At 43.9% G+C, this 13,773-nt stretch overlaps 1 protein-coding gene across 5 annotated transcripts; it reads left to right on the top strand.

The window, feature by feature from the left end:
• Positions 1-3,014: 3,014 nt before the first annotated feature.
• On the top strand, positions 3,015-13,054 carry CNBP (CCHC-type zinc finger nucleic acid binding protein). Of its 5 annotated transcripts, none has more exons than XM_061195617.1 (5): positions 3,015-3,167; positions 10,447-10,563; positions 10,683-10,775; positions 10,925-11,126; positions 11,986-13,054. In XM_061195617.1, exons 2-5 carry the CDS (start codon positions 10,461-10,463, stop codon positions 12,101-12,103), a joined length of 516 nt encoding a protein of 171 aa, XP_061051600.1. In that variant the 5' UTR covers positions 3,015-3,167; positions 10,447-10,460; the 3' UTR covers positions 12,104-13,054. The 5 variants fall into 5 exon arrangements, with proteins under 5 accessions (XP_061051600.1, XP_061051597.1, XP_061051601.1 ...); XM_061195614.1 differs by having other exon boundaries at positions 10,447-10,584; XM_061195618.1 differs by having other exon boundaries at positions 3,016-3,167; positions 10,928-11,126.
• Positions 13,055-13,773: the final 719 nt, after the last annotated feature.

Raw genomic sequence — 13,773 nt, 5'->3', positions numbered from 1 at the left:
CTGCCCAGTCATTTATTTACTCTCTGACCTTGGGCAGATTACTTAAATTCTCTGGACCTATTTCCCCATAGGGATAATAAAAGTACTTATCTCACAGGGGTTTTGTGAAAACTTACAAAGAGGTTATAAACAATGCCTGGTGTATAGTAAGCACTCAGTAGATAATGATAATAACAATAATGATGGATAATACTTTACAGTAATTACTTTATGCCAGGCACTGTAATAAGAACTCTCTCTATGTTACCTATTAGCTATTATTAGTACTGTATAACTGCTTCCTATTTCAGGATTTAGCTTAGTAAGCTATGTTTCTGCTTTAGAAGCCGACATGAGAGGTGGAAACAATTTATTCTCCTTAACCTTAGTTGCATACTTTCCAAGCAAAGTCAGAGACTATTTCCCTGTTGGCAGAGAAAACAAGACACGGAAGGGTTTAGAAGGATATACACAGTATCATCTCTATTTAACAACAGGATCTAAGGCTTATGCTGGACAGTCGGGCATTTTAGGCGGAAATTAGGAGTTGGCAGAATTGCTGCTCAACTGGCACTCATTTGAAAGAATCCTGAATCATGCTGAATCACAGCATTTTAGCTGGTCCTTTGAGGACACTGAATACTTTCTTTTGGCCCGTGTCATCCTGCAAGATCTTCAAGGGCATGGTCTGTGTCTTAACTCACCTTTGTAACCCCTGCAATGCTGCGCACAATACCCTGGGTTAGACTGAACACTGGAGGGCAGGAGGGGATAAAATACATCTCCAGGGGAGGGAAACATAATAGGAGCCTCTTCCTTCAAATACACTTGGCAGCTTATCTTTTGAGTGGGGTGGCCTTTTCCCTTTATTTTCAAACATCGCTAGTGAAACAGGTGTACTGAGGCGCGTATCCACGCAACACGAGTCACTGTAGCTCAGCTCCATCCCAGACCTTCTCTGGGTCAGTCAGAATGCCTCATGACCAGACTGGCTCTATTAATAATAGTCATTACGGAAAGCTGGACACCAGGTAGAGAGTAGTCATTGCGGAAAGCTGGACGCCAGGTAGAGAGCCATTAGCTGTTCCTCCCAGAGCCAAACAGCAGAGACCACATTATGTTTCCATTCCTCTACTTAATTAAGTCTTTTAAACCTATAGAAGAACATTATGTCTAATATCTTTATTTCACACCCACCCTTTTTAAAAAAAATTTTTTTTAATATTAGGAACATTCAGTCCCTGCGTCTATAATGAATAGCAAATATTTTATGTAGCACTGTGGTTGGAATGGTAAACAAAAATCAAGTCAGAAAATATTAATTTATGGTTCCTATGACAATTTTAATTCATCCTCCTGGTGTGGCGTGGAGGCACCCAGGCTGGACTTCCTACATAGGCTCTTGTGTTGCACTGACTCACTGTTAGGGCTTAGGAAATCACTAGTTGTGTCTGCAATTACCACACTATGCCTTACCTCAAGATATTATAAAGATTCAACAGTTAGGGAGGGGAAGTCCATGAAGCTGTATAAGCTTCTTGGCAATAAAACTATGTAAGCACAAAATACCGTTTTATTATTGGTAACTCTGGTGTTGTAACTTAATGCATAAAGTGCCAGGCAACTCAATCTTATTGGAAATGGGGACTTTTCATACTTAATTTTAAAATATTTTTACTTTAAATTGCCTTGATTAACAAAAGTTTTTTAAAAAATCATTGGTCCTTAAAATAGTCCATCCACTGTGATAATTGCTACCCTCTCTTGAGCACTATGTTGGACACAATCTGCTAAATGCTTTACAATAATTAAGTGATTTGAATCAGATTTAACCCTGACTCTCAGCATCTGAGCTCTTAACCACTCTGCCATACTACCTCCTCACAACATGATTTAAGAAGCCATACAGCCTTGCGACTAGGATTCAAATGAGGTGAAACCGGGGGGCGAATGAATAGCTCAAGTCTACACAGCCACCTGCGGAGCTAACGCTACAAACAAGGACTGATCACCCCAGTTTTAACATCTTAATAACAAAAGATAGGAGCGCTTACTTTCCAAGTGTAAGTCATTAAAAGAATGAAAAGTACACTCCTGGCAGGCATCGGCCAACATGGGCCGCAGACCAACCTCAAGAGCACACCAAGTTTAGTATGAGACTGAAGTGATTTTAGGGCCTTTTAGGGCTCAAGAGACTGGGGACTCTTCCTTTTTTTTTTTTTTCATGTTTTTAATAAAGGCCATTCCCAAATGGGACACAAAATTCTGTAACTTCTTAGTTTACCACTGAACAGTTTGACTTTATTCCACCATGACAGAGTATCTATGCTATATATACAATGTCTTTTGGAGAAAATCTAAAGGCCTTTCGGGACCGTGACAGCCCAGGCCGGGTGGCCCTCCTGTCGCAGGGAACGTCACTCATCACATGCTCCTCCGGTGACAAGGGTGTTGGGACCGAGGTTGCGGGCCGTCCTTCCACCCCCGCCCGCTCCCCAGGGAGGGACTTTTATTTGAAAGGGGGTGTTATCAGTCCTGCAAGTGGGAGCTGCGAGGCCTCCGGGGCTCTGCCTGGGCCCCAGAAAAACCCAAACGAATCTCAGGCCTGCGGGCCGCAGCCACGGCCACCTGCGTGACTGGGCAGTCCGACTTCCCCAAACCGAGAGGCCCCGGAAGTGGGGCCGGGCTCCGGCCGCGCCGAGCTCAAGGTCCGCGGGCACACGCTTTCCGAAGCCCGCCACGGGGAGGAGTCCTCCCGGCCCCACGCGCACCACAGCCGCCTCCCTGAGACCCCCTCGCGGCGCCCCTCGGCGCTGCTGCCAGAACGGTCGCCGAGCCAGAGCCCCGACATCCCCAATCCTGAGAGGCCGGGTCTCGGGGCGGGAAGGCCGCGCGCGGGGCACGGCGGGAAGGGCCGCGCGCTCAGGGGAAGAGCCCCGCCCGCCGCGCCGCGTCGGGCGGGGCGGCCCTCCCCGCAGGCGGCCCTAATTGGACGGCCGAGCCCCGCGCGCTGATTGGCCGCGTGGGCGAGGCGGAGGAGAGCCGTGCGCAGCGGCGTGTGTGGGGCCGTGTGCAGACCCGCGTGTGGCGCAGGCGAGGACCCTGAAAATAAACAGCCGCTGCCTCGCGAGCCGCCTTCTCGGCCTGCGTCCGAGTCTCCGCCGCTGCGGGCCTCTCCGACGGTGAAGGTGAGGCCGCGAACATGCCGGGGGCCGCGGTGTGGGGGCCGCGGGCGAAGGGTCGGGAGCAGGGAGGCGGCGATGGCGGCCGCGCTCCGGCCTGCGCCGCTGCTGCGTCAGGCGGGAAACGGGCCGCCGCCGCCCGGCCCCGGACTGCGCCCCGCGGCCGGTCGCCTTCCCGCCCTGCCTGCCGCCCGGGACGCGGGGCCGCCGCAATCGGGCCGCCGGGCCCAGGCCGCAGCCTCGCCGCGGACGAGGCCGCGCGTCCTTGGGGCCGAGGCGGGGGCTCCGGGGCCGCGGAACGCAGGGCGGGGGTGGATTTGGCGGGAACGTGCGGGGAGGGGGCCGTGTGGGGGGAGGGCCCTGGAGCGGCGGGGGGCAGGGGGGCTGGGCCTGGCGCGGGCCATGTGCCAGGGGCTCTGTGGGCTTAGGTGGGGCCTTGGAGAAGCTCTCTGTTTAGGGTGGGGGGACACCCCGCCGGAAGGCCCGTGAGGCTTCGGGACTCGTTCTACCTACTTCCCGATAGCTTCCTGCTTCTTGAATTTTTATCGTCATTGACATGCTAAGTTACTTGTCTTACGGTGCAGTTCGGGAAGGGGCAGATAAGGCCCGCTTTTCTTGAGTCAACACTAATTTAAGTTACGGAGGCTTTTAAAAAACCCCTCTATCAGAAAAAAGCATGAATTTGTCAAACTTCCAAAATCATGGCAGCAGCAGTAACCTTTGCATCATCTCTTGGATAGGTGAAACGAATACAATTTAATCTAAAAACGAGGCGAGAAGATTAATTAGCCAGCCTCCATTTGGATTTTCCAAACGTGAAAACCTATTTTAGAATGGCATAATGGCCCACATTTGGGTTTGGGTGTTGATTTTATTATTGGTAAAGCTTGTGCTTGTTGCCACATGTTAACCACATGGCCGCAGCCACAGGGCACTTCCAAAGGAAGTGACTACATCTGGCTTTGGGGGTCTTAGGAAAAGAAAACATTGCTCAGTTTTCATCTGTGACTTCAGATAGTGTGTTTCAGGCATTATTCAGAGGGATCCACAGAAAGGGTAAGGTAAAGAAGCCAAGAGTCGGGATTAGTTTTTTTTCTTTTCAGGAGGATTAATTTACGTCCTCATCTTGTACCCCCAAATGACAAGTTTTTAAAAACAGGTTTTTCCCTTTTTCCTATTGTTTGACCCAGTTTTGGGAGAGAAACATAACCAGTTAATTTCTGCATCAGTAAGTTAACCTTAATTTAAATTAAGAACTTTGTTATTCTTTTGCTCAAGCCCTATAAGTTGAGTGTAAGGTTTTGAGGTTCTAAAGAGATGGATGAAAAGAAGTTCCTACCTCTTAGGCTTCTTTTTTTCCCCTCTGCAAAGCAGTTATTTTCAAGCTTCTTAAAAATTACTGTGATGGAGGCTTAATCAAACACCTACAAAGTGCCGCGTACATAGTTTCATGCTGTTTTTAGTTTTTTGAGCCTGATTCTTGTCTACAAGGAGCTCTCTGTACTGGAATATAAAAGGAATAATTTATTAGGTTCCCAAGGGCTGAATTAAGGACTTAAAATTTTTCCAAATCGCAACTCTTGGCAACAGTATTTGAAAAAAGCTAACAGTATATATTTATGTACTTATCTAATATGTCACAGATAAATTGGGTAAGTTTTTCTCAGCAACCAAAGGTCCACATTCCTTTTCATATTGATAACAAGCTAGGTATTTCATACGTGCAGTCTTTTTAAAATATTTTGAGCCAAATCAGTGGAAAACTTAAGGGGCATTTATTACACTTGCATTTGAACATCTAGAACAGGCCGAATGCTACCTTTTCTAAGGTATTATAAGTGAGTTTTGTAATACAGTTTTGTGATTGGATTCTTTTTACCTTTCTTAAAATCTAATTGAAGTCTGTGGTGCCTAAATGGAAGCTTAAAATGGGTACTTAAAGGCAGTAGAACCACAGTTTGACTAATTGGAATGATTGGTCTGTTGTCTAAACTCTTGACCACAAGAGAGATTTTGCTTTTTTTTTTCCCCCTTGCAGGAGTGAGAGTTTCTTTTAAGAACTGCTGGCTTCTTTCCTCTTCCTAGCCTTCTGACAGTAAGTGGAGAGCAGAAGACTGATGCCAAGGCATCCTGGCCTGCTATGTGGAGAACACTCTTTCTGTACTGTCTCATTTAATAGAACTCTTATTCTGCCAGTGTCAGATGCTGCTGCAGTAAGGGCATGCTGTTGAGAGAGTCACAGTAAAGTGTGCACCGTTTTCATGTTGTAAAAAACTGCTGGAATAATAAAATAGAGCTAGTGGCTACCAACATTCACGTTGTGAGTGGATGGGCTCTGTTAATTAGGACTGAGAGTGCAGTATGGTGGTCACCTGGAGTGGCTCCATAATTACAGATGAGGGTATTAACTAGAAGTCAGGTTGCCAGTCTTTGGTCTGTGGTGACACTCCTAAGTTCTGCCTCAGGAAGAAGGTTAAAATCTAAAGTGGCTTTAAATTCATTCGTGGGTGTGGATTTTTAGAAACGTATCAATTCTAGTTTTATTTTGACTTCTCTAAATTGGTGTGCTTTTCTGATAGCATTTTCATGTACTGTATCACTTAACCCTAACAAAAGCCTCTGCAGAGGACTTGGAGCCAACTGTTGAAATCCTGACTCTAGAACTTTCTGTAGGGTTAGCCAGAAAGTTCTAGAAATAAGGTGTTATGGGAAAACCCGAGCGAACTTTGTGGCCAACCCAGTAGTTGTATGGCTTTGGGAAGTCATTTGGTCTCAGATCCTCAGTTTCCTTATTGTAAAATGGGGACAGGAATACATGACTAGCAAGGTTGTAGGGATTACAGATAATGTGTTTATCAATCCTTGACTTATAGTAGGTATTCAGCTACTGATTAAAACCCTTCAAGACATGCAGAAATGGGTGTGAGTAGCATTGCTCCCAGGACTGTACTCTGTTCTACAGTATTCTGGCCAGAATGCAGGTAGTGCACAATATAACTTGCTTCCTTCCATTCTATCTGTAGCTTAGCTTTATTTCAGCAGTTTGAAGTGTTTCAGTACCATGTTGGAACTCTGAACCAACTTATTAGGGCGTAAAAATGGGTGAGTGCATTCAAGGGGCAGAAGCTCCACTGTGGTCTCAGTGCAGGTTAGGTTACCGTGGATGAGTCAGGGGTAACCCTGAGTTTGGGGAAGGTGACTGGAGACACAGCAAATGTGAATCGATACGGCTGTGTTAGGAACACAGTCTAACCTGATGCCCATCAACTGCTTTATGTCACGTTCCCCCTCCCCCCTTGCCTGTTGCTACTTATTTTAAACGTATTTATGGAGAGTTACGGTCTGTTATTCGTTGGAACGCAGTGTTAGTCTTCACCGTGTGCTGTTAAGATTTAAGTAGTTTACTGGCTTTGTTCTTAGTATCAAAAATATGGTAGAATTACATTCACGAAGACATTTGTATTCCATTTGCGTTTTGGTACCAATTCCAGGATTTAAGCCTTAAAGCCTAGACGAGTGCGGTATCTGTAAACGAGGCCTCATAGTTTAGCTTACGTGGCCCTCACAGTGAATCTTTGCAAACCGTATCCTGACTGCCTTACTCCTCCTGCCTGTCATGCCTGTGCTCCTACCACGTCTTTACATGTGATTTATGTCAATGAAAACTCAATACACAGCAGTCGAAATGGAAACAGATCCTGATTCCTGTTATTGAAAATGTGAAGTCATTAGGAATTCACCCTTTTTCTTGTCTTACCTCTAATCCATTCCACTCAGGAAGTAGATTTTATGAGATGGGAAACTTGAGTATAAGCAGAGTTGGGCCCACTTCAGGCCTGCTGTGTAGATTGGTTTTGTTTGTTTGTTTGTTTTGGCTGTGTTGTGCGGCTTGCAGGATGGATGCCCAGAACCCTAACCACTAGGCCACCAGGGAATTCCCTGGACTGAGTGCTCATCTGTCTATCTACAATCCAACTTAACTGGGAGAAGAGTGGAAAGGCAGGAATAACTGTGTAAGCAGTGGACATAAATCCATATGTTTTTTTAAATTGAGCACCTATTGAGCACAAGGCACCTGGTAGTAATCTGGTTACAGATCAGTTTTATCTTCCTCAAGACAGGAGAGGGGTCAGGTGTCTTGAGGTAACGCAGCAAGTGGTTAAGCTGGGTTAAGTGGTCAGCCCTGTAGTCCCCAAGTCTTTTTATACTGTGTGAGGATACATGGGTGTAGGTACAGCAATGATTTTTAGCAGCAAAAGGAAGAAAAATATGCTCCCCTGCTGCCTGGCAACAGTGAAAATACGGTATTTGTTTTTTAAATTCGTATATATGTTTTGTAGCATTCCATAAAATGTTGCTGAGAGTCTGGTGGCAAGTTAGGGGTCCTGGCTCGGTTGCTGATTTTAGTGACCTGGAGTGAAAATTTCTCAGTTACATGTGGGGATTTTACTAGACAATCTGAAATACATACTGAATTTAGAGTGATTGTAGTCAGTCCTCATTGAGTACGTAGTTGAAAATACATCGTTAACTTTTTTTTTTTTTTTTTTGGCTGTGCTACGCGGCTTGTGAGATCTTAGTTTGAACCCGGGCCCCGGCAGTGAAAGCGCTGAGTCCTAACCACTGGACCGCCAGGAAATTCTCAGCATCGTTACTTTAAATTAATGGTGCAACAACTCTTGTGATAGCAAGAATTCAGGTGTTTTATTGTCAGTACTTACTGGATTGGATCGGGTCTGTACAAGAAACACAATTTGTTTCGTTCAGCAAATGACTATTGGTGCTCCCCCCCCCAAAAAAAAAAAACCCAGCAGTTAAAATACTGAGTTATACTGCTACTAAAAGGATAATTGTATGGGGTATTATGATTCAAAGGTGAATTACTTGGTGTCTACTCTGAAGGAATATGATAAAAAGCAAAACGGTAGTGCAGAGTGCCCTGGGTCTTACAAGGGGTTAAGGATAGCTCCAGGCTGGGTGGTGTGGTCAGGTTCTTTTATAGAGTTGGCCCTTGAAGGCTGCAAAAGGTTGTGACAGGCGGGAGAGGTGGGGGCAGGGCAGTGCCATGCCGCAAACTCGCAGCCAAGAGCTGTGGGAGTCAGGGAGCCATGATAGATTTGCAGCTTTGTCTTACCGCCTCTGGTTTTCCTAAGGAATAATAGCATGCCATTCTCTAAAGACCTTATAACCTTATAACCTTATAAATACATTTGTATGTAAGGTGAGTACCAGGGTCAGTAGCATGCCTTAAAAACATAGTGGGAATCAGTTGGGTTAATGTTACTAAAGAGCTCTCTGTCATAAAGGAGTCGGTGAAAATGTAGACCAGCTGATTGAGGTCGGCTTGGCCAAAGAGAGAGAAAGAAACAGTTCATGGAAAATCCACACTTAGCTTAATCAGTTCTTGAGTAGCTAAATTTTTTAAACTAATATTTGTAGGCTAAAAGTAAACCTAAAATTTTAACTGCTGACTTTATTCAATACACTGATAAACATCTGATGATTCATTATAACGTATTTCCTTTGTACTTTACCATTATGAAACAAGAGATCCTTTTAAAGCAGCAGTCTAAAAGGGAGGTTGCCCGGAACTATCATTTCTTTAGCTTTGAAAATGCATATTGAATATTGGGTTGTCATTTTTCGAAAAGATAAGTATCTTATTGAAATAAGAAAATCATAAAATACTCAGAACTTGTCAAATTGCCTGGATTACCTTGTGAAAGGAAGTGATCGTTTGTGCAAAGAACTCCTTGGGACCAAGAGTTAATGTGCTCAAATTGGTCCCGAGTAAACAGAAAATGCAAAATGAAAATGGGGTTGAGGGGAGGATGACATACCATAAGCTGCATCTTTTTGTGATCATTTTATGTGCCATTCGTTTTTTAATCATGAGTATTCTCTCTGGTGGAAACCAGCCCTGCACATGACTTAGAATGCCAGCACCCGTATAAGAAAGCAAATGTAATTTTGCAAAAATACGTTTTTAATCTTCACTGACTGGTTTCATCTGACTAGAAATGTGCATTATGCATTCAGGCACTTTCCCCTACCCCCTTTTGGTAATAAGTTTATAGGGCAAGTGGCAAGAGTTGGTAGAAAGATTCCTCTGAAGATTTATCCTGGCTCTGATTGCAGAGAGTTGGGAAAGGTAATGAGTTCTTTTCAATATTTGATGATGGAGACTTGAAACTTGAGCATAATTTTTAGTCACTAGATTGCTCTACAACGTGTTTTAAAAACTTTGTTTACCATTGTTTGACACTGGAATTAAGGGTAAAAATGTTTAGATATGGAAGTGTGGAAATGTAAAGGTTACATTGTTTTTAACTAGTTTGTTTTTTAAAGGCCACTTTACTGGGACTTTGTCCTGCAACATTCCATTCTGTTCTATTCCATTCCATTCTATTCTATTCTAGGAATAGCCCGTGCTTATTTTTGGATTGTTACATAAGAAGTATAAAATGCATTTGCTTTAGTTGGAGTTTTGCTTTTATTTTGAAACAATACCCAATAAAGGAGTCTACTATGAAATTCCAAGTAGCCTTGTTTTAAATGTAAAATTACAGAAGAATTTGGAAATGGGAGAATAGAAGAGGGAAAAAATGGTCCCAGTGCTACTGGTATTTTACTTTGGTGTCCTCTTTGTCATTTTCCTAATAGTTTTAACATACTGTGCCGTCTAGAGACAGAATTGCCTGCATTTCTTCTAACGTGCCTGCTCTAAATACTGAATCGGCACGCAGTGCTGCAGTTTAACTGGGCACTGTGTTAGGTGCTAAGGGCGCAGACGAGAATGTTTCTTCATCCACTCTCAGAGTCCATACTACAGCTCCACTGGCTTATTCCAATTGTACAGCCAGTAAATGACTTCCAGTTGCCCACAATAGAGTTTACTGGCTTGTAACCATGAAAATGTCCATTAAGTTGGACCTGGAATGAGGTATTACTAATTATTTCTAATAATGGATATTCATGGATACTAACCTTGTAAGTCCCGTCATCCCATTAATAATTGGATTAACATGTGTGCATAATCTTAATGATTGTAAAGATCACAAGTTTTATGAAAATACATAATGTTTTCAATGTGTTTTTTACTTTTAATATATTTCATAATAGATATATAATGCCTACATATATAGTTATGTGATTGTTTTTCTAACCAATATATTGGTTGGCTTTTTTTTTCTCCAGAATAATTATCCAAAAATACACTAAACGGGGAATAAAAGCTAAAAGTAATTTCACGTGGTTTAATGTGGTCATTTTTAATGTTTTGAAGATCTGGCTGCAGCCATGAGCAGTAATGAATGCTTCAAGTGTGGACGATCTGGCCACTGGGCCCGGGAGTGCCCCACTGGTGGGGGCCGTGGTCGTGGAATGAGAAGCCGTGGCAGAGGTGGTTTTACCTCGGATAGAGGTATTTTTGTCGAATAAAAAATTTTGAAGTACTTCAGCATTCATAAGTATCAAGACTGGTCTAATTAGTCAAATTCTTTTTGTTTCTGCCCAAAATAGGTTTCCAGTTTGTTTCCTCGTCTCTTCCAGACATCTGTTACCGCTGTGGTGAGTCTGGTCACCTTGCCAAGGATTGTGATCTTCAGGAGGATGGTAAGTATTTAACACTTCCTCTTCGTACGAGCATGCACTGCTGCGTTGGAAGAGATCTTCCGCCTCTGAGGGTGTGTGCTGTATGGTTTGGAACGTAGCGGCGTCTGTGAGGTTTTATAGTCTTGGTCTGCTTCTTTTCCTTATTGTTGAAGCCTGCTATAACTGCGGCCGAGGAGGCCACATTGCCAAGGACTGCAAGGAGCCCAAGAGGGAGCGAGAGCAGTGCTGCTACAACTGCGGCAAGCCCGGCCACCTGGCCCGGGACTGTGACCACGCAGACGAGCAGAAGTGCTATTCTTGCGGAGAGTTCGGGCACATTCAGAAAGACTGCACCAAAGTGAAGTGCTATAGGTGAGTTGCTGGCGCGCTGCTGGCGCAGAGCTCGTTGCAGGGGCTCCTGGAGAGTGAGCTGGCTATAAATGGGAGGGCCTTGGGGATAGTACATTCCCTGAGGTGGCTGCGACCGTAGGAGAGGTTTCCGGCTTGCGTAGCCCAACTGTCTCTACCTTGGGCAGTGTCCTGCCGTGATGCCTGGTGGGTTATGGCAGCTGGGCAGCACGCAGCACAACTTTGAAATTTTTAATGTTCTAAAAATAAGAATGTTGGGACTTCCCTGACGGTCCAGTGGTCAAGACTCTGTGCGTGCTTCCACTTCAGGGGGCATGGGTCTGATCCCTGGTCAGGGAACTAAGATCCCGCCTAACTGTGGAGGGTGCCCCCCCCCCCCGCCAAAAATAATGTTTTGTTATAATAATTTGGGGTTTTCAGAGACTTTGTAGAAAACCGTGTAATTCACACACACAAATCTTTTGTCATGAAACCAGAAGTCTCTGCCTGTCTGTGAATGTGACATATAATAATATGTACACGTTAAAGTGTAAAATTTTATAAGTTTTGATATGTATATGCCTGTGAAATCTTAGGGGTTAATTTGTGTGAAACTATAACATTGGCCAGTGTTTTGGTTGTGGTGTTGGTTGGACTCTTACGGCAAAAGTTTTGGTCTTATGCCTTAGGCTGCACAATTGGGTAGCTTCGCTATCAAATTCCTCCTTTTTGCTCTTAGTTTAGGGGATAATAAGACTTACTGTCCTGAAAACAAAGCTGTACTGGTTTATTGTTGCTTTTTGTTCTGCAGTAACTCTTGCTTTAGTCCAGTTTGGCATTTTCTGAGCGCTATTATGAAGTTGTTCTACTTTCCTTTCTTTAGGTGTGGCGAGACTGGTCATGTAGCCATCAACTGCAGCAAGACGAGTGAAGTCAACTGTTACCGCTGTGGCGAGTCAGGGCACCTTGCACGGGAGTGCACGATCGAGGCCACGGCTTAATTACTGTCCTCTGTCGCCCCTCCTTTTCTGATTGAATCCTCTTCACTGGCCAAAGGTTGGCAGATAGAGGCTACTCCCAGGCCAGTGAGCTTTACTTGCCGTGTAAAAGGAGGAAAGGGGTGGAAAAAAACCGACTTCCTGCATTTAACTACAAAAAAAAGTTTATGTTTAGTTTGGTAGAGGTGTTATGTATAATGCTTTGTTAAAGAACCCCCTTTCCGCGCCACTGGTGAATAGGGATTGATGAATGGGAAGAGTTGAGTCAGACCAGTAAGCCCGTTCTGGGTTTCTCGAATATGTTCCCATGTAGGAGGTAAAAACCAATCCTGGAAGTGTCCATGAGCTTCCATAAGTAACTTTAATTTTAGCATAATGACTGCCTTGGATTGTCTGACCTCAGTAGCTGTTAAATAACATCAAGTAACATCTGTATCAGGCCCTACATAGGACATACAGTTGACTGGGAGTAAACAAAATAAAAACCAAACATGCGTGTTAACGGCTATGCGAGAAAACTTGGGATAAAAGCCTGAACAGGAACAACTTCCCCGCAGCGCTGATGCTGGGTAAACAGATGGCGATGGCAAAGGTGTAGAACACATTTTTTCAAAGACTAAATCTAAAACCCAGAGTAAACATCTATGCTCAGAGCTAGCATAATTTGGAGCTATTCAGGAATTGCAGAGAAATGCATTTTCACAGAAATCAAGATGTTATTTTTGTATACTATATCACTTAGACAACTGTGTTTCATTTGCTGTAATCAGTTTTTAAAAGTCAGATGGAAAAAGCAACTGAAGTCCTAGAAAATAGAAATGTAATTTTAAACTATCCAATAAAGCTGGAGGAGGAAGGGGAGTTTGACTAAAGTTCTTTCTGTTTGTTTCAGATTTTCATTAATGTATATAGTGCAAAATGCCATATTAAACAGGGGAATGTGGAGGACTGAAAGCTCAGTTTGGCCTTTTCTTTTTGTACTAAGTCATGTCTTCAGTAATGAAAAATAGCTGTTACAAGGAAGCACAGGCTTCAGATACTTTGGGGTCAATTGTTTTGCAATGATATAGAAAACTTAATTCTTTCTAATCCATTATAATGATGGCCTTTAGCTCCGTGTTCATTCTCAACAGTTCTAATACCATTGCTGTTTTAGCATTTCATATTTTTCCTGGGCTTCACGGGGATCTGAAATGTTGGATTCCTTCTTTTTTCCCTAGGGTCTGAGCTAGAGTTGAGATGGACCTTAGAAGTCATCTGGTTTAATGAACTCACTTTATAGGTGAGTTACTAGAAGCTTAACTTGCTTGAAGGGTGTACAGCTGCCTAGAGCCGGGAACTTGAAGTACGCTTCCTACCCTATGCCCTCTATACTTTTTTGTCATCCCCCCACCCCACCCCAAACTACATACAGTTAGTGGCACATGCTTCCCCAGGCTAGTTCATTTGTTCCGCCTTCACACCGCCATGTGATTTCACCTTGGATGTATCGTGCATTTTTCACCCTCCATGTAAAGTCTGGTCAGTTTGTGTTGGTGTATCACTGCAGTGTTAAGATTTGGTGTTTCAGCTGTGCTGTGCTAATTCCAGCTTGGTCAAATTAATAGTCCAGAGCAGGCAAGAAAATGAAAACACGACATGGGTTCATTTCGTTATGAGTACAAGCTTACTTT

This window comes from Eubalaena glacialis, chromosome 7, assembly GCF_028564815.1.
Source record: "Eubalaena glacialis isolate mEubGla1 chromosome 7, mEubGla1.1.hap2.+ XY, whole genome shotgun sequence".
In the NCBI taxonomy this organism is placed as follows: domain Eukaryota; kingdom Metazoa; phylum Chordata; class Mammalia; order Artiodactyla; family Balaenidae; genus Eubalaena; species Eubalaena glacialis.
This window is presented reverse-complemented; position numbering and strand designations above follow the sequence as displayed.